This window comes from Opisthocomus hoazin, chromosome 6, assembly GCF_030867145.1.
Source record: "Opisthocomus hoazin isolate bOpiHoa1 chromosome 6, bOpiHoa1.hap1, whole genome shotgun sequence".
NCBI classification, from domain to species: Eukaryota; Metazoa; Chordata; class Aves; order Opisthocomiformes; family Opisthocomidae; genus Opisthocomus; species Opisthocomus hoazin.
This window is the reverse complement of record NC_134419.1, coordinates 64,590,581-64,612,838: the sequence shown is the minus strand read 5'-3', so window position 1 is coordinate 64,612,838 and position 22,258 is coordinate 64,590,581. Positions and strand designations below refer to the sequence as shown.

The 22,258-nt window shown below is 42.7% G+C and overlaps 1 protein-coding gene across 3 annotated transcripts in view; it reads right to left on the bottom strand.

Moving 5' to 3' along the window:
- ARMH3 (armadillo like helical domain containing 3) overlaps positions 1–22,258 on the bottom strand; it is a 129,566-nt gene that overhangs the window by 65,984 nt on the left and 41,324 nt on the right. For all 3 annotated transcript variants that reach the window (XM_075423581.1, XM_075423580.1, XM_075423582.1), the window contains exons 20-23: positions 21,348–21,436; positions 6,469–6,551; positions 5,811–5,937; positions 3,043–3,118 (exon numbers count right to left, since the gene is read on the bottom strand). In XM_075423581.1, coding sequence (XP_075279696.1) covers positions 3,043–3,118; positions 5,811–5,937; positions 6,469–6,551; positions 21,348–21,436 — 375 coding nt within the window. The remainder of the gene's footprint in view (positions 1–3,042; positions 3,119–5,810; positions 5,938–6,468; positions 6,552–21,347; positions 21,437–22,258) is intronic.

Here is a 22,258-nt window from a genome sequence, read left to right as displayed (position 1 = left end):
GGATACACAAAGTGGGATCTCTCTCTGCGGTCGAGTTTAAACAAGAATGCGTCAAGGATTCTGTACATATTACTCATCCTGACTCTACACTAAAGCAGTTCAGCAGATGACCTCACCAATCCCGCACTGTGGGGTACAAGCAGGACTGTTTTATGTGTCTCCACAACAGTCACTGCTGTAACACAAATGCACTGCTGCCTTGAAAACATGTATATACAACTCACCACTCCTCTCCTGGCAGAAATACACATAAAATTGTACACTAGGATTTAAGACACTTGTTAAAAATCCCACCACATGCATGCACACACACAGATGATTTCACATTTGTAATCTTTCCCACCAAAAGCCTTAGGATAAGGAAATTACATTTTTAATTTACTGTTGTAATTAGATGAAGATATAAACCAAAGCATGACTTTGCACTGCATTGTTACAGCAAAAAACAAGTAATCATTGCTCTTAAAAGACCTCCAGAATGATGGAACAAGCTGAAAGGGAAATCCAATGTGAGGCGGATTTCTCCAAACTCATTCCCTTCATGGTAAAGTCATCCAAGTAAGAAACCGCATGCTGAGACCACCCTAAGGGGAAATCAAAGGGGCATAAACAAACAGGCAATCCAGACAACGGGGAGCTAAGCCAGGTTCAAACCAGCATGTCCTTATCAATGCATAAAATAATCACATCTTAGGAAAATATCGTCATTCATTAACACACTGTGTTTCTCTAAAAAAGCCATCAACCTGGCAGCCCTAAAGGGTGTATTCTCCTCAAGCATCCCCTCTCCCTTTTTCTCTTTGGTGATTTGGGCTTGCGACATCTCCATGACTGTGCAACACAGCCACAAGTGTGTGTGCACAAGGCTCCAGTTTGCACTCCTGGTCCAACTCCAGAAGAAAGCATGCAGCCCTAGTATTAAGGGTCTTCCTACAGACCTTGCTGCAGAGGTGGGACAGCCAACAAAACCAGGACAGAATGGTCTTTCCCAACAGACTGCAGAAAGCTTCAGACCTGGTAAGGCTCAAGGCGTTCCTCAGAGACCTACCCCTCATCCTTCTGCTGCGTGATCTGAAATTTCAAACACCTAAGTTCACTCTTTAGACCAAAAAGGGGTATTACATTATCACAGGCCCTTCACTTCATCTATTTTCCCCTGTATCAAAACAAGTCTTTTGAACCTTTCTAACGCACGTTGTCTCAAAAAAGGCAGCTAGTCCTAGTCACCACTTTGACAGTGTGATGTTGCAATCACCTTCACAAAAGCATGGTACCTTTGGATTTCTCCAGCATCCAACAACTGGCTGCTCTGAAATCTATACAGCTAAAGAACCTCTCAAACGTAATATTTTTACTACCAGAAGAAAACCAACATGTTGATGAAATACCCACCCCCTCACTTCTTTTTTTAAGAGGAAATGCATTGACAGACTAACTTCTCTGAAGTCTAATTCCTCTCCAGGCCTTGAATCATCTCTAATTTAGGCCTTGTCTAATTTCTCGCGGGAAAAACCATGAAAGTAATTAATAAAAATTTCTAAAGCTAGTGCAAGACCGCATGAAATTTCAACATACATGAGCATTTGGGTAGAGCAGGGGAAAGCTACTAGAAGACTAGAAGAGAAACATGTCAAGAGGTTTCACTGGTTCCCGGCAGCAGCATGCGCTGAACATGTCTGATGGCTGTCCAGGGAGGGGTATCACGGTGCCAGTTTTCTGGTTGTGTCTTGTCTCAGTAGCATGCCGATCTTTACAACAGCAGCTGTTAAGCCAACAGAAAACGAGCCAATGCAAAGTCTTGGTTGCACAAACCAGAGGTAAGCACAAACCACCTGCAACCACTTGCTTTTTTTCAGTCCCTTCCCAGTTTAAACTTCTCTCCCTGGGTATACAGAGAATTCCCAGGGCAGACACTTTGTGTCACATTAAATGACATTAATTTGCCAACAGCTATCTGTTCTGCTGCTTCACTCCGAGTGCATTATCTGCCCACAAGCGTTCATTTATGTCTGTTTACAAAAAATAAAAATAGTAGCAAAATAAATCTTCTGGAACCATACGTGATGTTATTAAGCTTGCAGACTTACTAAGGGAACCTTTAAGGTGGTATATAGACATGTAAGATGTATATTGACTTGAAAGATGCCCTCAGAGACTTTGTCCTACACAATCTCTTTTGTAATGAGCAAAATGACAAGTACTAGCAATGCAGTAGTACTGAGCTACTCGGTGCTGTGTAGACAACAAGTGTCTGGGGTGACTGAGGAAGCGATGGACAGATTTTTTTTCTTCAGTACAAATACTCTTTTATGGTTTGTTTACAAGCCAGAGATAAACAGTAAATTCTCTCCCTCACCATTCTTCTATTTTCAGGTCAATCAGATCCATGAGCCTCTCCCCCAGTACCCAGCTTGGTCAGTACCAGCTGCTTCAGAAGTCAGGAAAAAAAAAAAATTCCTGTCATGAAGGAATACAGCACAAAAGCACCTCCAGATATTCCTTAGCCTTACAAGTAGAACATAACCTTCTGCCCTTGAACAGGAGGAAGAGGTTTAAGAGAATACTGAAATGTCCTTAAATAATCAGTTTTAAACATACACAAAAATCTTGTAATGTTAAAAGACACGTCGAATCTGCTTATTACAGCTACTTTATAGTGCCCCTTCATAGCTTCGTAGAATTGCAACAGAATTACGCAACAGAAATCCATTAGGTCCACAATTGCTCTGCCAGCACAGCATTGTTCCCTACAGTATAACTTGTCCCCAGAATGCTGTGAGGATTAATTCACTACAGCTTGTGCCATGCTTTGAAAGCACTCAGCCTACAGAAGAGCCGAGAGAATTATTAGAAAGAGGACAATCAAACCCTGGTGATCCCCTCTTTATCCCAGTGGGCCCTGTTTAGAGCAGCAATTTAGCCCAACAAAGAGAACAAATTCAAACCCAAAGTCAATACAACAAATGTGAAAGTGTCATAATAAGAATTCAGTCACACAGGACACAAGAATCTCTGAAGTGGTTATTAACTTCTACTCCTTACCTAATATTGACTAACGCATGGGTCACCTTGCTTGCAGGCTCTTTCCATTGACCAGCATTGGTAGAAAGCCTTAGAACTGAAAGGAAAAAACTGTTAAAAGTGCAGGCAGAGAACTGGCTATTTTCTTATCCAAAATGTCAAAAAAATCTGCTTTGGTGAGATGGCAGTCCAGGAACCACATCAAAACAAAGGTCACCTTTGAGACAATCTGTGATCCAGGGCAGAAGTTCCCTTCAAAGCCCATCTAAGAAACGTAAGGAACATGAGAGAGGAGAGCAGAACAAAATAATGACTGGGAGACAAGAAGCAAAGAGGACAGAAGAGCCTAGGTCTTCCTAACTGCTTTCATCATCACACATTAAAGTTCGTTTCCCCCAGAAAAAGGACAGCATCCCAGGTCTTTGATACCTTTTATTCTGCTGTTCTCCTCCAGCCCCCATGTATGCAAGGTTCCATCTGAGCTGGACTACATCCTGTGATTTAAACCCAACCCAGCAGTGATGGATTCTTTACCTCCCTGTTTATGTGGAATTGCACAGAGAGATTACACACCAGCCTAGGGAAAAATACTCCCTGTAGGAACAAGGGCGTTGCTCTGTTGCACAGATGGTCTCTGACAGACTTGGGAACAGATACGAAAACATTCCGCAATAGGAAGAACTTCCAGGGAATCCAATTCTTTTCTGCCAGAGCACCCAGCGTAATTACTTAGATCAGAATCTGTAGTGTTTCTACGGTGGCAGTTACCTGCACATCTCCTGGTAAGTACCAAAACAATAACAGAACCTGTAGCATATATTTTTAATTTTCCATATTGCCTAAAAAGAAAGGAATTTTCTATGAATTTGTGTATACAGAGCTTTCTGGGGGTTACATTCCACAGGAAAGGTTCACCTTTGCCTTAGCAGTGACGGAACAGCACGCCATTTAGGACCATCTAGAAACACAGATGCTATAAGTGAATCCATACACACAGCGGTTGCATACGCATGCCTATTATTGCATGAGAGAAGCTTTCAGTCCTCGAGATCCGGATAAAATTCAGATTCAGGACAACAAAACTAAATAAAGACCAAGGCAACTAGATTCCACCTCCACTCCCAACATAGAAAGTTTCAACGACATAAACAGTATAACTAAAGGATAAAGTAGCTTTCTCATCTGTGCTAACAAATGTCCCAAGGCTAGGGGACAGAAGGGTGACTGTAGTCCCAGTGAGATGGATTGACAAGCCAAGAGACGCTGTCAGGACACTGACCACTGTGGCTTTCATCAACTTGAGACAGTGCTACCTTCTCACTTCCTAGTGCTACCACGACATGTCATCCGCAGAAAAAAAGATGCCAGCTCCGAGTAACGTTATTTTGTCAAGCAGTAGGTACTGTACTTGAATATCTGAAGTAATGTATTCAGAGAGGGCTTCCATTTAGGCATCTACAACATTAATTCAAAGAGATTTGCTCCGTGTAGCAGGATGGAAAACATTCATGTGACAAGTGAATTGTTTCAACAGGTCAGATGTGCCTGTTGCAGCCCAAATGAGTAAGCATTTGAATGTATTATTCTTCCATTCCACTCTCCTTCGGCTTCCACAGGGGTTGGGTTTGAAAAATTACTGGCTAGTAAAAGCACCTCATGTTACTAGCTGCAATTCTTGGGAGCAGGAAATGGGTTCGCAAAAAATCTTATGTGCTCAGAGGGCACAAAAATGGCTAAGTGATCCCTTATATAATGGATGAAAACTGTAGGAAGTTTGTACAAAAGGGCAGTTAATTTTTGCTTGCAAATTGCAGGGAGTATTCAGCTACTTTTACCTAGCTGGGGATGGTTCTCTCCCATGTCAGAAGAGTACTGTGTTCAAATGTCTCTCTCCCACTGCCCTTTAACTCCCCTTATATGCTTATATTAACTCCTGTTGTTTGCTGGGTGGTCACGTTGAGAAGAGAGCAGGGGCTGAAGGGAAGAAAGATTCTTCTAGAACAAAGCAAATAAAGCACACAGATATATTCTTTTCTTCACAGCCTCAAGCATGCAGGTACTACACCAGCGCTGCTGCAGCTACCCTTTCCTGCTGTGTATACACTGGCTGATTACGCCTCCATGCATTCCTTGCTCTGCTTTGCTGTTCTTTTCCCTGCTGGGTGTCACCTGGTAGCATTCCAGCATGCGCTCTCTCTTTGAAGGATGGCAGCTTCTCCCTGTTTTGCCAGTAGGCACATTCTTCAGTCCAGCGATTCACTTATTGCAAGCAAGTTTGTGAGGGCTGTTGTCTTGGTTTGTTTTGGCAATGAGTGTAGTAGATGTGATTTGTCTAGCACAGCAAGCTTCTTGTTATAAGTTTCTCAAATTCTTTTCCAAATTCTTGTTTGCACTGAGTGTTCCTCTGTGCTGGCTGGTTCTGCAGCAGGTGCCTGCCTTCTGACTTGAAACTGTCGAATGTGACAGATGCAAACTACACGAAGATGCATGAAATACCACATACCTAGTTGTACCAACAAATTTATATTTCCAGCCACAGCAAGTGGCTGCTAGGGAGGCAGTGGGTCTGTTCCTATTTCTTTTCTGACAAAAAAAAAATGTATCCCTTTAAGAACTGAGAGAGGGATAAACTTGTTAATTTACCAAACATGTCCTAGTACACAAAACACGTCCATTCACCAAGACACACATCAGCAGCAGGTGGACAGAAAACACCTGACACAAACATCGCTCCACCACTACCCTCACTTCTAGTCAACAGTAGTCCTGAACAATCAAGAGGTACTCACCCATAGAATAAAGGTTGTCAAAATTCTGATGCATCCGAATAATTTCATAATACAGCTCATCATAGCTACTGGGAGTGGGGAGAAATGTGTCTCCATAAGTGATGAACATGTTAAACAGGTTCACAACCTAGACAAAGAAGTGAAAAGAAGTTACAACAGGCATATTCACACAAAAGCTACTCCACAACAGAAACAATACAAACTAATTCCAAAACCTCCAAAGAAATAACTCTCGGTTGCATTACAAAGTATTACATTGCTTCATTGCTTTATCTATTGTTTTTCTTGTAGTACAGAAGAGACAGACAAGAAGCCTAAATATTATCATATCTGGGGCCAGGAAAACAGGTTTCTATTATTTTGTATACAAAGGGCCACAGATAAAGAAAAAGCATTACCAAATCTGTAAAATTAAACTAAGCCTTTCCCCACTAGACTTGTTAATCTCAATGAGCAGACCCTCAAATCTGCAGACAAGCAAGTCCAAGCACAGCCGTTTCCAAGCATCTAGCAAAACCAAGCACAGTGATATTCCTCCACTTTGTGGCCTTGTTCTGTTATCTCCTTATGAGGCCAGAAATCCTGGATTCTTTCCCAAGATTCATTCAAGATTAATTAAGTTGTTTAAAATAAGAGGATTTGCTTTGTCTGAACTCACCATAAGAGCAAGGGTGAAGATGTTGTGCTTGACCAGCAACACAGTCTCATTAGACATGAGGAACTTCAACAAGTTGATCAAAGCTAGGAGAAAATAATACGTATTTTTTATATAAAATTAAAAGCAAAGCCATTCTCAACAAGTCACATACAGATGCATTTTCAATATCCAGTATAAACTAACCTAAATGCCAGCTGCTCACCTCTCAGAAATATCAATTTACATGTGAGGTGTTGGGGTTTTCTTGTGGCTAAAATACTGTGCTGGACAAGTAAGTGTCAGTTATTTTACTGTCCCACATTTCCTCTCCTTCACTGACTTCCCAATCAAACCTGCTCTGGCTCAAGATAAGTCTTGTTAGCTTAGTCAGTTCACAGGAGACTTTTCTATCTGCCAGATCCTGTAGCGTGCCTTGGGGTCGGAGAATCCCACTGTCTCGTTTCTGCTTCATACACCAACATGATGTATGCACAGTCAGCCCCAAACTGTCACTCTTGTTGATACATGCAGTTAAAAAAAAGTAACAAAAAATAACAAAAAAAACATGGCATAGTTTTTCTGTAGCTCTATGTCAATGCTGCCGCAATGGTACAAGGAAGGATATAGTACTTTATCGTGTCAGTTATCTAGGGCTGCGCAGTAAAGACTACAGATCTGGTTCACACTCATCTAAGAAAACAACAAAAGCTCCTACTGTAACCACCCAAAATCAGTTAGTAATAGCAGGAATTAACAAAAAGGTCGGCTAGAATAGCTTTAATCAAACAGACTTTACAATAAACAATTGTATTCCATACACTTGAATAAAATGAAAAGTTCTCTACCTTGTTGTTTCTAGTTCTTGAAAATTTTAAAAAAGCTATTTTCTTCTGTATTATAATAGCTGCTCAGGGCTGAAAGATGATGCCTGCCTAGAACGGATTCTTAATGTACTCTCTGCTCTGAAGTCAGCAGATTTCAACACTTAAAACACCTGAAATAGATGGCCTGCAAAGTCAAGGTGGAATGCCATACAGAGTTTTTAAAAAAGGTTCTTGATTACCTACTAATTGATAACTGCATCTAACAGGCATTACTCCAATCTGTTCTTCCCCCTGTCACACACCACCCAGTAACCTGCAAGAAAACCAACTCTAGTGTGGGAGAACCCCAAAGCAAACACGGAACAGATCATTCACCTCAACCCAAAGGTACAGGCTATGAAATAGGAGCAGATAAAACACAGAACAGGAACGAGGTAAGGGCAAAATTTAGACACCGTTCTCCTCCCCCTCTTCAGGATTAGAGTATTCAGAAAAGGTAAAACCAAAAAAACTGCAGTAAAAAGACAGATGTGAAGAGACTGGTAAAGTCTGGAATTAAGCAAAATTGACAGACTGTGAATACAGTCCTGCAACCACTACCTTCCGATACTAGAGGTTCATCAGGAGGATCAAAAGTTTATATACCCCCCCAAAAAGGAAGCCTACAGTCCTAGCAAGGGTATTTACTCATCAGACACAGAAGCTACTTCAGTTTAATCTACCAGCTGGTGGCTTGATGCTGAACTGCAAACCAGAACAAAGTTCTCTGCAAACTCCAGACATGCAAGTGATTTATCTTTCAGAGCTATTGCAGGATTTAACAATCAGCAGCAGCCCACCTCACAAAGCAGATACACTAATAGCTTTTCAATCCAGCCACAGAACTCCCCATACCATCATCACCTCATCATCAGACTCAAACGCCTGGGACCAAAAGCAGAGCCTGGATTCCACAACACTCCACCTCCAGAAATACTCCTGTCAGACATTTTTCTGTAAAGCAGCCGTTTTGAAACAAAGAAGTAGCAGGTACAGATGGGCTCTCCACCAGAGCAGAGATCCAGCTAAAAACAGGTTTCCAAGGCAACCAAGCCTCCACAGCAAAAAAGCAGAGTATCCCGCAGTCGGTAGTTTGGACTGAAGACAGCTGCCCTGCATCTCTGTCACAGCAGCTTATTGGCCATCTCTCTATTGAATAGATATAAGCATGGTTTTACCTCTTTCCTGGCCACGCAAGTCCACATAGCCACATCTCGCGACCAGGTGCTACTGTTCAACTACTAGCAGTTGGGGCTTCTGAAAGCAGAATAGCAGAGCTCTGGATCTTCTACAAGAAGTGATATTAAATCTCTTGTTCATCCCATCGCCTCTCAGTCTCCCACCAGAACCCTGCTGAAAGGCCTTTGCCAGAGGATGGTCGTATGGCATGACGAAAAGCCACTGGACATCCAAATACAGTGAACGGGAAAGCTGCCTGTGGTGGGGAGACAGTATTTTTAAAAGAACAAGTGCAACCATCACTTGTCTAGAGCACGAGCACTCACCAACTGACGGGGGCAAGTACCCTCCAACCGCCCACTGTAGTATTTCTCAGCTACCTCCCTGAAGCACTTGCACTGCTCTGTATTGGTGACAACACTTGAAAGAGAACTGTTGCTCTGTTCTACCCCAGCAACAGCTCCTACGTTTGTTCCAGCCGTTGTGATGAATTTGCTCATGTTTAATTTTCCTGTTCCATTTAGAAAGACGACAAGAGATTACCGCTGCTTGAAATCAATCTTTATACCTAAATTGCACTGCGTCATAGCCCACTCACAGCCAACCTATGCTGTTGCTTCCCTAAGAACTAGGAAGGAGAGGGATGGGCTTCACATGAAGAAGAAACTCGGCGCTGGCTTAGAGCTGGTCAGAAGCGCTAATCCACCAGGTTTACAGTCACTGTGTGCACTGCATAGACAAATTTATTCAACTGCTTGGAAACCACACATTCCTAAAAAAGTTGCAGTGCTCCTAATTACAATATACACTACTTCGATGCTCAAAGAGCAACATAATCTTTTTCCACACCAGCAAATTCTGCACCAGGTCTCTGGCTCAAGTGGCTCTACGGAAGAGGAACACTGCGGAAAGCAAGCCCTTAAATCTATGGCTACCTGTATCTCTGTAGTTCGCTTGTAAGGCAGAGCTCACACCGAAAACAAGGACAGCTATGCCCCAGAGTTTTCAGGATTAACAACTTCCAGATCCAGCTTCAGATGCCCAGTGCCATTCAGTGACAAGTACATACACACAAAATAAACTCTTTGAGCAAAGGTCCCACTGGCTGAACGCCCTCTGCCCCTGAGCTCCAACAGGGCATTGCTGCTACTACTCCTGAGCAACCTGAAGCCAAAGCAGATGTGTCACTTCTCCCCTGCTGCAATCAACTGCTCACCTCTCATATCCCATCTGCAGGCTGCCCTCTCACACTAGCCAGGAAATTATCCATGTTTTTTCCCCAACAGAGGAGCAGCTCAACCTCTCAGCTGCACAGGCAGACAGAACTGTGGCCTTTGCTTGTGCTCAGCCACATTATCCAAACCTGTGCTCCAGGATTTAAGAGTGATGGATGGTTTGGGCATGAGATCTGTTCCAACATTAACTGGAAAACAGCAGCATTTTTGCAATAGCCTCTAGAAACCTTTTTTTCTAAAGATTTCCATCTTTGGGCCTCCCTTACCAGGACAGAATACACCCACTACGGTGAGTCTTGAAACATTCATAATTTCACAAAGCATTAGTGTCTCTAGAACTTCTTTAGCAACAAAAGCAGGAGGCTCTAACTAAACTAAACTAGCAGTCATCAGTATTTGCATGCAAGCTGCTCATTCTGTGACCCGAGCTGAGCACACTGGCTATGCTTCTTAAATCAACAAAAAGACAAAAACGGCCTTGAATGCTTACATTTACAGTCTCAAAACCAAGTAGAAAAGCATGTTGAGTGGACACTTAAATTGGACACGAAGCCATACGACTGGCTGTATGTGAAAGTGGTGTAAAGCATCCAGATTGCTTTTTAGGCAATTTTCTCTGCCAAGGATTATTATAGGCAAAGGATGAAAACTGACATCACCGGCCGTTACAGATACCCTCCCTGCTTTTTAAGCTGAACTGACCGCAGTGAAAGAGGCTCTTGGCTCCTCTGCCGCACAGCTGCTTTTGAGGATGGACACTTTCCCTTATCTGCTCTTGTGGCCAGTCTCTCTGCTGAGGAGCAACAGTACTCCTGTTCAGTTATTTGCTGCCCTTCTTCAAGCCAATCCTCGGTAAGCAGACTGTGGGCAGCCAGCATCTCTTCTCTTCCACCAGGAAGGAGGTAATTCCTGTTATGGAGAGATGCCCTTCACTCCTTCCTTCCCCTATTCCTCATGCATAACAGACTTAACATTCTTTCCCTGTAAGTCTTGTTTCAAACAGAAGTATATTCAGCCCCAGCACATTTGGGATTCACACAAAGTTTTTGTTCTATTTAGTGTCTCAGTGTTCACTGTTTGGATCATGTGTAACGCGACAGGAGCGTGGTGCTAGGTTAAGCAGAGAAAAGGGGAAAAAAAAAGTAGTAGTACCACCATCCCTTGAGCAAGCCAGAATGTAGCTCTGCCAAGAGCATCAGAAGGCTCTGATGTGTTATTGCACAACAGAGCAAAAGAGAACAGCCCGAGACACACATCAATGAGAGCCTGGATGGGCTGAGCACAGTGTGAAGGCCTCTGTCATTGCATCTGCTGCACTTACAGGTCAAAAATCTTCTAACGGTGCATATAATGGCCCCCAGCAAAGAAGCAAAGGAGAGAGAGATGTGAGGGCTCCTCAGCTGCAGTATAACATCAGTTAACAGGAGCCTGTAGTCTACTAAAATCCTCCAATTTTCTACCCTCCAACTCTCAGGGCACACTGGGACAAACAGTGATTTTCCCATTCCCTCTGAAAGTTACCATTGTACCAACAGTCTATCCAATGTCCTCCCTTTGGCGTTTCAACTCAACTCCCTTCGGAGGATCCCTGCACACATGTCACTACAGGGCAGCTGATAATGACATCTGGGTAACACTTCCATGTTGCAAAGAAATCCTCTGCCTATGAGTGCTTCAGCAGCACAGTAATCACCCTGGAGCTCTTACAGGATTAGCACACTAGACTGGACCTCAGAAGAAACTGGATTTGCTTCCTCATGAAGCAGCACTCGGTCTTTCTGTGCTTCAGTTCCTCCAACATGAAACAGAAAACAGCACCATGCTGTCTGCAACAGCACTGGAAGAACAACTAGAGCAATAACAACAGCCCTGACTGTACCCGGTCAGGGCAAAGGCCCACCTGCACTCAGAATTCTGTCTCTAACTGGTCAAAGGCCTGTTGAAAAGTAATAGACCAAACAACGCTTTCTCATAATGCTCTTCCAGATCCCAAAATTCAGCATGATCCCCTTACACAAGGGAAACTACAGCACAGAGTGTGGAAATAACATATGCACAACATGATAATACTATATAACAATACCATAACCACAGACCAGTCCACTCTCCTATTTCAGACTGGAAATCACAAGGGCTAAGCTAGGATAACCACGTATCCCACTGTGCTGTTACAAGGAGGAGCAGACACCCTGGAACAGAGTAATCACTTGTAATAAATGCTACACCTGAAGAGAAATTCAGAAGTAGGGAAGCAAAAGGCTCAAATATGATATAGTGAGATGACCTGAGCGTTAACAGGGTGCATATCCGGCAACATTCAGCATGGGCAGACACTCAGCAGAACGGTGATCAAAACAAACTCAGCAGGAGATGAATATCTACAGATAGGGTCTGACAGAAAAGAAGCAACAGAGGTAGTTTCCAGATAGAGCAGCAGGGATAGGAAGTGTGTCCGAGAAATAGCTACACTGGCTATTACAAACTAATGCAGCAGAACCCCCCGAGGCACAAAGCATCCCAGCATTCCTGGACAAGTGAACCAATTACTCAGGGACAGCACTTGCAGATTCCCGTCAATCAGCCAAAACGCTAGGAAACAAGACTGTTGCACCATTGCTGCAGTCCCCTCTCAGGGGAGCAGGGGAAGCAATAGAAGCTCTGTCAACATCACTATTCAACATGCTTCAGCTCCTTCCCTCTGCGCCGATAAGGAGGGAGCACCCCGCTCACAGCTGTAACAATTCACCCCACTGGACAGCTCCTCTAAGCGCTGCCTCCCCGCTTGCTGCCACAGGCACTGCCCAGTTCCTGCTCCCGGCCACCAAAGCTCTGCACCAGGCTCCCCACCACCAGCATCTCAGCACTCTGCAGCTGTTCCCTCTCCTCTCCATGACTCTCAGGGCACAAGCATGAAAGCAGCCGGTATTCTTAATGAGAAACAACGGCTTGCCAGACAGCTGGAGCACATGCTGGCATAACCCATCGCTCCCAGGATTAGTCAAGTAGGCCACTTCACTTCCAATCCTTTACTTTATGTAGTCCCCATCCCCGGTACTCACTGTTCCCACCCAACCGCAGCCAACGGTGTGAAAATTGCAAGCTTAGTGGAAATGCTGATTGCTGATGCCAGAGTAATGCTGCTTGATAGCAATCCAGCAAGCAGTAAGAAAGAAACTAAATTTTCCAACTTCAGCTAAAGCTCAAATTAACAATACGCTATTTTCTTAAAAAAAAAAAAAAAAATCAAGAAAAAAGCACACACCTACAAGTTTCATTCCTCTTTAGAGGAAAGGGAAGTATTGAGCTCAACTCTATTCTGCCTGACAGCACAGGTTCACGCTGTTAATTAAATAGTAGTCTTGGGAGTTAAGGTTGCACATTTTTGCATGGGGTTTTAAAACAGAAAAAGAGGAGCATCTGGAGAAAGAGCAGAATCATTGTGAGAGAAGACAGAAAGACAGCAAATGAAGGAACTCAGGAGTGCTGCTTCTTGAAAACAAAAAGAGGACAGGGATAAATCACTGCATTCTGAATGCTGCAACCCCTCCTTGCAGAAACAAATGGCTGTGAACAGCTCTGGCTGTAACACCTCTGTCATCAGTGGGACTGTTTCCCAGCAGAAATTACCACGCTGTCTCCACTAGGTCACCATGATCTGCACACTATCAGGGATTCACAATCAAGTTCTCCAATGTTAGCTAGCTTGATTTAAAAAGTAATTTGCAGGACAGAGCAACATCTCTGGATGAGACCTGCCAGGCTGAGGCAGGATGACCAGAAGTTTACTAGACCTTTGTCCACTTGAATGACTAAATTCCCATTGTGCTCATCTGAGCAAGGCTCTGTTGATGAAGAATTCCCATCCTGACCTTACTAGGTGATCGATAACAGCCACAAATCTTGTACTATTCTTTTCCTCTCCATTAGCAACCAGGGCCAAATCATTTATCACCGGTACTAAAATACGTTAAAAAGTGAAGGTAACTAGAATTAAGTAACAGAACACTAAGCAGGATTCAAGTAAAAGAAGATGCCTCCTAAAATGCCCCGTGCAGGGAATTTAAAACATCCTCTTTCACAAGGCAGCCAGTGAGTTTCTGCATTTCTTACACTATCTTCTTTAGGAGATCTATACCAGTACATTTCATCAAATGGCTGTGTGCTCTTACCACAAAAGTGTTTTAGCTTTGGTTGAAGGAAGTAACATGGAAAGGTTAATGTGAAATTGGACCACCAGTTGAGAATAGCAGTGGAAGACTACAAGCAGACATGCACAGTCTTCCTTTTGAACTTCATGTCTTATGCCCATAAGTGCGCTTTGTAAGATGGGACTGGGGTTTTCTTCGGGGCAATAGAGAGTGCTACCAGAAGTACAAATTAAATAAATCAATGAATATCAGCCCACAACATACACCATAACTACAAACAAAATTTATTTTATAAAACTGTCTTTCAATTTCAATCCTTTCCTAAATTCACTGAAATAGCTAACAGGACTACCAGTTGTACTCCTGTACCAAGCTTGTGCCAACACAGTAGCACATGCCCGGCCAAGCACCAGCACTCCTATGAGTAAAGCAAACAGGCAGCTCTAAGGGCGGAGAACTCCCACTACCTCTTCCATGGCACATAGCAGTTACAGCCTTTAGTTTGTGTGAGAAACTATATTCTTTCCAATAGATTTTCAGAACTATTCCACCTCCTCAGAAACTTCACTAGAGTCAATAAGCACAAGTGCTTGTGAACCTGTTGGGCTTCCTACTAAACAGGTGGCCAATATTATCTATTTTATTTCAATTTCAAAGATAAGGAACAGAGATAAAGCTTGCCAGTCACCTATCTACAAGTAAAGGTGAGGTAAATTGCCATAGACAGGGACATAGCATATAATGCAAGTTGATCACAGTTTTAATACTGATTGACTGAGCCACTTAGAAACAAACACTAATTCCAAAACTTCAACCTAATGACCCAGTTCATCAGAATACTAGAGGACCTCACTGTTTTTTGCTATCCTAGAGATAAGTATCTATGCCCTCAGGGTGCTAATACAAGACCTGTGAAGTCCTCTCCGTGTCCCTCTTGGCACAGAAAGAAGTCATAAGCGCAGCTGAAATGGTCAAAACATCATTCTGAGAGAAAACATCCTTTCCTCTTTCAAGCATATGACACACTAAGCAGCACTGGGACAAATAAAATATACCCAGGATACACACCTAAGCCAGACACTAGCTCTCATTCCTCAGTTTCTACACCAAACAACAGTCCCAGGAAGGCATTCAAATAAGAGAATAGGAAAAGGATATTTAGTCCCATCCTGAGAGTTAAAAACACCAAATAGCTCCCTTTGCAGATCATGCAACAATTTCTAACCCAAAGTTTCTCCCCAGTAACACCTCCCAGCTTCCCAAACCCTCTAACCCCAGACCTCATCCTACCTAGTCCCTGCTATACTCAGGGCCTCCTATTCCTCCTACCACATTATCACCCCCAATTCACCTTAGGCTCTCCATTGCCCCAGGTCGAGCTTCTCTTGGGCTCCTAAGCCCTACCAGTTTAGAACTCCCGTTCCCCTTGCAACTGCTCAGCAGCTCACCTTTAACCAGCCTGGACACTGTTCTTGCCTCTTTCTCCCTCCATTCCCAGTGCTCCCACTGAACTAACACTGGGAACTGCAGAGGGAAGCCCATCCTTTCCATCTCCAGCCTCGCTACTCAGTGAGGCAGCACTCTCTTTCAAAAGCCAGCATCACCTTGTACTCAAACAACTCATGAGATCCCAAACCTCCAGCATGGCATACACATGGCTGGGAGCTCTCAGTCACTTGGAAATTCCAGTGTGCAGCTTTGAAAAGTTGGGTCCGCCTCCCACTATCAAAAGGCATGGAGAAATGAGAAGGTAAGCACCAGGTAAAACCTGCATTAGGCAGAGATGTTGACCTACAAAGATGTTAAAACTCTAGCATTTGTTCTATAGTTCTCTTTACAGTTTACAAGCAGCGCAGTGAAGTCGGAAAGCATTTCTGCTGGAAGGTATTTGAAAGGTCAAGTCTCATATAATGACTTATTTTTCTTCCCAAAACAGTAAGTTCAAGTAGAACCCTTTAACAAACAGACCTTCTTTGTATTCACCTTAGATTTCATTTTATGAAAGCATTTTATACTCAACACACAAGCTCCTGTTCCTTCTACCCTATCCCTACACATGACATTTATCAATTAGCTTTGAAGATGCTGTGCTGAAGAGATCATTCTCTTATGCTTGCAACATCTTTCACAGCTTAAAGATATTTTCCCTCTGAGGGTGACGGAGCACTGGAACAGGCTGCCCAGGGAGGTTGTGGAGTCTCCTTCTCTGGAGATATTCAAGACCCGCCTGGACAAGGTCCTGTGCAGCCTGCTGTAGGTGACCCTGCTTCGGCGGGGGGGTTGGACTAGATGACCCACAGAGGTCCCTTCCAACCCCTACTATTCTGTGATTCTGTGATTCTGTGATTTTCTTTCTTTGTTACTATATTAAAGAATTCTTCATTGCACAGAAATTACCACAGCAGCCTTATCTATACCATCAACTGGACCATGGCTGCTTCCTCTGCTCTCTTAAGATTTCAGAAGCATGCAGGAGACAGTGCTGTTGGATCTTGAACCTCGGTAGCATTTTTAAAGCCACATAAGACATTCTGCAAGTTTGTAAGAAGGTCAAATTTTAGGTCTTTAATTATGCTCTCTAAAATCTTTAACTCACTTGCTAACTGGCCAAGCAGCTCCTTAGTCTTTCAAACCCTCATGGCACCTAGTGATCAGGCATTTTACCAGTGAACCAGACTGTCTGGTACACCAGTATATGAATCCTGCCTCCACAAGAGCTACAAGATCACAAGCTTCCCTTGCCATGTAGCTGCTGCAGAATGCGACAGTGACAATGGGATTAGAGATGAAGGGGAGACGCAACATCACTTAATCTCCAATCTGTTCAGCAACACAAATCAGAGGGCTGGAGCAGACCTGATCAACAGTTGGAGAATCAGAAATGCTGCAGGTAACCAATGCTACCAGTAATCAATATTTCAGCCACAGAGATAACCAAGCAAAGTAGAAGTGACTAAACAATACCACCTTCAACATGCACTGTATAAAGGCAAGTGTGTTATACACAGGGAAAGTGGGGCTTTTTTCTCCCCCAAAAAGTTCTTTATTTGCAAATGTTCCACAGAGGAACCTTACACCTCTTTAGTAGTCACCTAAAAAGATTTTGAAAGCAATATTATCCTCATGTTATAAATACAGAAACCGCCAAAAAGATCTAAGTAGTCTACAAAAAGGAAAAAAAGTATATTTTGTCTAGTAGCATTGCAGCAGTCTGCTTTGATAATCCTAAAACAAAAATGGAGAAAAATTAACTTCTTGACCGTGCTACACGTTTGAAGCACCTTCATTTTAACGGTGCATTCAGCATCTATCAAACTAAGCTACAAAATAAGAAACTGTAGCCCTTATGTTACAACAATTTGGAAACTGAGCTTCAATGCTTACTAATGGCAAAGCTCATTTTTAATCCTACTTTACATTCAATTGCCCCAATAAATAGCTATTTCACCTTTACTCATTATTATATTTAAGATTTTTTATGATTTTCTCTTGCTATTATAAGTCTGTATTAGAATTGCTTTTCTGTTTCTTTAAACATGGCATTTGCTTAAAGCAAACCATAGCAACTGCAAAGAAGTTCCCTGCAGCCAATAAGCTCAGAGTGAACTGCTCAAGCATTACTAATTTTGAGGTGGGAAGAGTTGAAGAAATAAGGTCTTTTTATATAAAAAGCTTAAATGACTCATGAAAAATCTTTTAGCATATCTTATATATGCTTGACAACAACAACATATATAGCACCTTCCATCACTGAAGTGCTGTAGAAACTGAGAGCAGGGAACTGGTTGTTGTCAAGTAAAGTTTCCTTATCAGCTCCATAAAGTACCTTACACTTGACATTCGGTATAATCAGCGTTTAAAAAGTATAAGGTACCTGGCATAACAGTCCAGGAGATTTCCAGTTGGCCAAAATGTCTGTCAGGGAACAGGTCAACACAATCATACCCACTTACTGTTTCTGACCTTGGCCAAATTTCCAGACTAATCATCAGTAATGGTACACTGTCACAGAAGAAAAACCTCAAGATTTTCTTCAGCACTCAAAGGGAGAGCCACATACTAACCATAGATGATTGAACTGAAGCTAATAATCTGCTGAAAAGGTCTATTAAAGAGGAAACAAGATCAACAGACATCTCTGGATCTGAATGTCTGGTCCACCTACCAGTAACTGCACTTGGTAATCATTTTCATAGGCTAACTGAATTACAAGTGCTTTTTACACTCCAGCACTCTTTTTAGGATATTCCAGAATCTAGCTCCACTAGAGATCCGGTATTTATTTTCACACTACTTTTAGCTAGGGCCAGTTTTTATATACTAATTTTGCCACCTACAGATCTTCCTTTCTGTCAGTCCTGCTTCCAGCTCTCAGTCCCCTGCATCATTCTCTGTCAGCTAAACATTCTTGGTCATCTGGTCAGCACAGTTAGAGATTTATACTGTACTGAGTGCCATGGTCCTGGCCCCTTGACTTAATATGAAAGAATTAATCTAACAGGGAAGCTAAGGCTGGATCACAACCATAGACTCAGTATCAATATTGCTCTTCCTCAAGCTCAGATGTTGAAAAAGGAAGTCTCACAGAAGTAAGACCGTATGCAAGCAATATGCCACATAGCGGTGTACCCAAAAATCTATGAAGTATTACAGACTGCACAAACAGTCCGAGATGTGTCCTGAGAGATGCCAAACACCCAGCTCCACTGCTTTTCTCTGCAATTATTGCAATTTAAAATCAAAAAAGGAAATACAGAAACTTTCTCAAAGTGCTGCTGACCTTCCATACTAAAGACAAAGCACCCACAAAGGAAGAGCATCTATCCATCAGACGACAGACGAGTGGCTTTCCTTAATTAGAGACTAGCTAACATTAGAATCAGCAAGTGAACAGAAGGCTCCATACATTGCTGCTGCTTCCACCTACAACCTTTATATCAGTTCCTCTGCACCCCATACCGACTACCTACCCCACAGTATTTCCTTTGTCGTCTTCTCCCACTCAATTTTCTGCCTGAAACAACTCTCCTCCTTTTACGTGTCAGGTAGAGTTCTCTCCCTTTCTTTCAACACTTCCTTACACCAATTCCCTCCATCTTCTTTGTTCCACTCAGCTCTGTTGGGGGGGCTTCCATTGTTATTACCCACGCTGCACGACAGGGGCATTGCTTCAGTCACCACACACCTTGTCATTCAATAAGACAAGCGTGGGCCTGAAGACCTTCTGTAAAGCACATCTGATGGAGCAACTTGAGATCTCAGACCTTACAGTGAATAGCTGCTCCCTTTCAGCTGTTCAGCCAGCAGTGATAACTAATTCTTCGATCCAAAATAAAAGGCTGAAGGGGGAATATGCTCACATAAAGGATAAAAAAGAATTCAGAATTCCCTGTGCTCTGGTTTGGAATTATCTGTCAGACAGACCAAGACCAGAAAAATAGCCACTCTTTCACATCAAAGGCAGCTGCATTCTGGGTAATCAAAGAGCACCCTTGACAGGGATAAAAGTTAATCATGAAATATATCTCAAGATAGGGCTGGCAATTAGCATTAGTCTGCCACATATAGCACTGCAGAAGTACACACCTGGAACAGTCAGGATGTGCCCTTTTACAGGTGCACGTACCATTCAACCCAGGGCCTTCCAGCCCACATGAATCACCTAGCAACTACTGAAGAATCTCTCTGTTCACTGCAGCTTCCTATAAGAAAAAAATTTGAAACATTCTTACTGTAACTTACTCCCGCATGAGAGGATCTTCCTAAATGTGCAGAAATCTATAGTAAGCTTGGAGTTCTTCAGCTACATCAGGTGTGCAGACGTTCCAGGTCCTTCACAGAAACCCAACCAATCTGAGTACTTTTTATTCTACTTTCAAAGCAGGTGCAATACTTCATACTTTTGAGGCACTTTACATGTCCAAAGCACTATACAAACACCAGCTAATTAGAGACAGCTAACAAGAATATCCCAAGATACTGAATCTCAGTGTGTAGCAACAATTTTTACTTCTTTCCCTCTAAACCAGGGAAAGTTAGGGATTGAAAGATGCCTAAGAGCGTGCTCTCTGAACTGTGGAACAGTACCTTCAAGCAAAATGCATTACATTTGAGACTTCCATATCGCCAGTGTCTAGGAAAGACCCAGCTCGGCCTGGCCAAATAGGAATGGACCTGGTTCACTGGTAACTGCTGAGAAAATATCACACATGCTGTCAGATGCAATTTCTATTCACAATAGATGTCCACCTTGTACACGTGCTTCTCCTGAACTGGCACTACACTTCAGTTGTGCCTGTAGGGGCTCTGTTTTGAAAAAAACAACTGAAAAGAAATTGCTAATCCCTTAATTGGGGGCACCCACTTCACCTTCTACGGGAATAATTTAGAAAGTCTGAATGGGCCACATGTCACACAAGGCAAAAATTTAATAACTGAAAGTGACTCAGATTGTTGGTTCACTTCTCTGTACCTACACTCAGCTATGCAAAGCTACTGAAGGGAAGTACTCAGTGTTAATTGAGAACAACTTCACAAACCACTCATTACCGCCCTTCTCAAAAGTCATCCTCTCTCAGATTTCTGATGGGATTTGCATTACACCAGCCAAGTTGCTGATCCTAGGTCTCAAGCACAGTTCCAGGAATATACAATTAGGGCCATGTTCCCTTGAATTTTCATCAATCTCTCGTTTAAGCCACAACAGCTAGGGGATTAACTGTACTTTCCTAGTTGAGCTACTTCACTGCTTGCAAGACAAGAACAGAAGCACACACCATATCCACAAAAGAAGCCTGTTAGGTCTCATCATGCATTCTGCTACCCCCTGCCCCCCTACCTGCTACCTCCCAAATGATGGCATCACAAAACAGTCCTACAAAGCTACAGCCACTAGATTATGAGAAACAAGTCAAACTCCATAATACTCATCTATCTCAGGATACCAGTGGCATGAACCAGACTATCTGCCATCAATGCAAAGGTCAGACTTAAAAGCCTCTCTTCCCTCCCAGTGACATTTCTAGGTTGCTCCCTTCAGAAGGAGCTGCACACACTATTCTATGTGTATCCATCTCTTACAGTAAAAGCAAAAGTAAGGTCTACCTCCCTTTACCCAAGAGCCTACCTTCTTTCTGCTCACAAATATCACAGAGAAACACTACTGCATAAAACATTACTCCATTTCTCCAATCAGCTGCAGAGGGACTCACGTAATGAAATGGAGAAACAAAGACTCTTGGATACCATGGTAATCACGGCCAGACAAGAAAGTAAATTAGCTACCATTATAATAATGACCTGGCTTTCCAAAGGAGGTGATTTGCATGTACCAAGTAAGAAGTAAAAGAAAGATGCTTTAACAGAATTGCTGCTTGCTGTTTAACCCTGTAGCAATGGAACAAGCAGTCATGGCCACCATACTATGAGCCACTCTGGGCTTTTCATATTTGACTGCCTCTGCAGATGCAAAGTACCTGACCAGAGCTCCCTCCAGGTGTAATGAAGCCTCACTCTGCATTTCTTCTGGTAGCACAGCAGCTTGTGCACAATCTGAATGCACCGTCTGGAAAAGAGAAGGCAAAGGATTAATTACATTGCATTTCCCAGCAATTCTACATGGAACCTGGAAATGTCTCTGAAATCAGCAGCAGGGAAACGGGCAAACTCAAAGCCTGTCAGAGGAAGATGGGGCTCATGGCTTTGGGCTCCTAAAGGGAAGCAACACCCACCAGAAAGAACCAGATGAGACACGCGAAAGGTGCCTGTATGCCAATTTTAGCTCAACATGATTGGACCAACTACAGATGCAAGTTTGTTGTTTGTATTTAATTAATACTTTCCACTCCTTGCTGTCCTTACCCGAGGACCTCACAAGCTCTACAAAAGCAGTCACTTAACTTGCAGGCTCCATATGTATGAGGTACTGTGCTCAGATTTTTTTTAAAATCTGGACACAATGGAGCTTTTCAGTTTCCAAAGGATGAGGCTAAAGCAGATGACAAAGTCAAACAAACTGCAGGATTTTTAGTTTGACAGAGGCATGCAGTTTAATTATATAACAAAAAGAGATTTCTGTCAAATTTGTCAGTCTCCTTAAACAAATAATTTAAGTGCGAGCTTTGAAATGACCAAGCAATACACCTACAAGCTCTGAAATCTCGCAACGGACAGCTAGCATACTTGTGAAGTCTCCATATTCCTGTAGGTCTCTATAGCATCTAGTGTTCATACAAACTCTTAGGTGCACAAAAATTCTTCACAAATAACATCAGAACTAAATGTACAATATAATAAGTAAATTCTCTAGCACTAGCTATCATTAAGGACAAGACAGAAAATATATACAAATATGAATTTGTTAGACCAAGCTATTTTTAGTTATTGA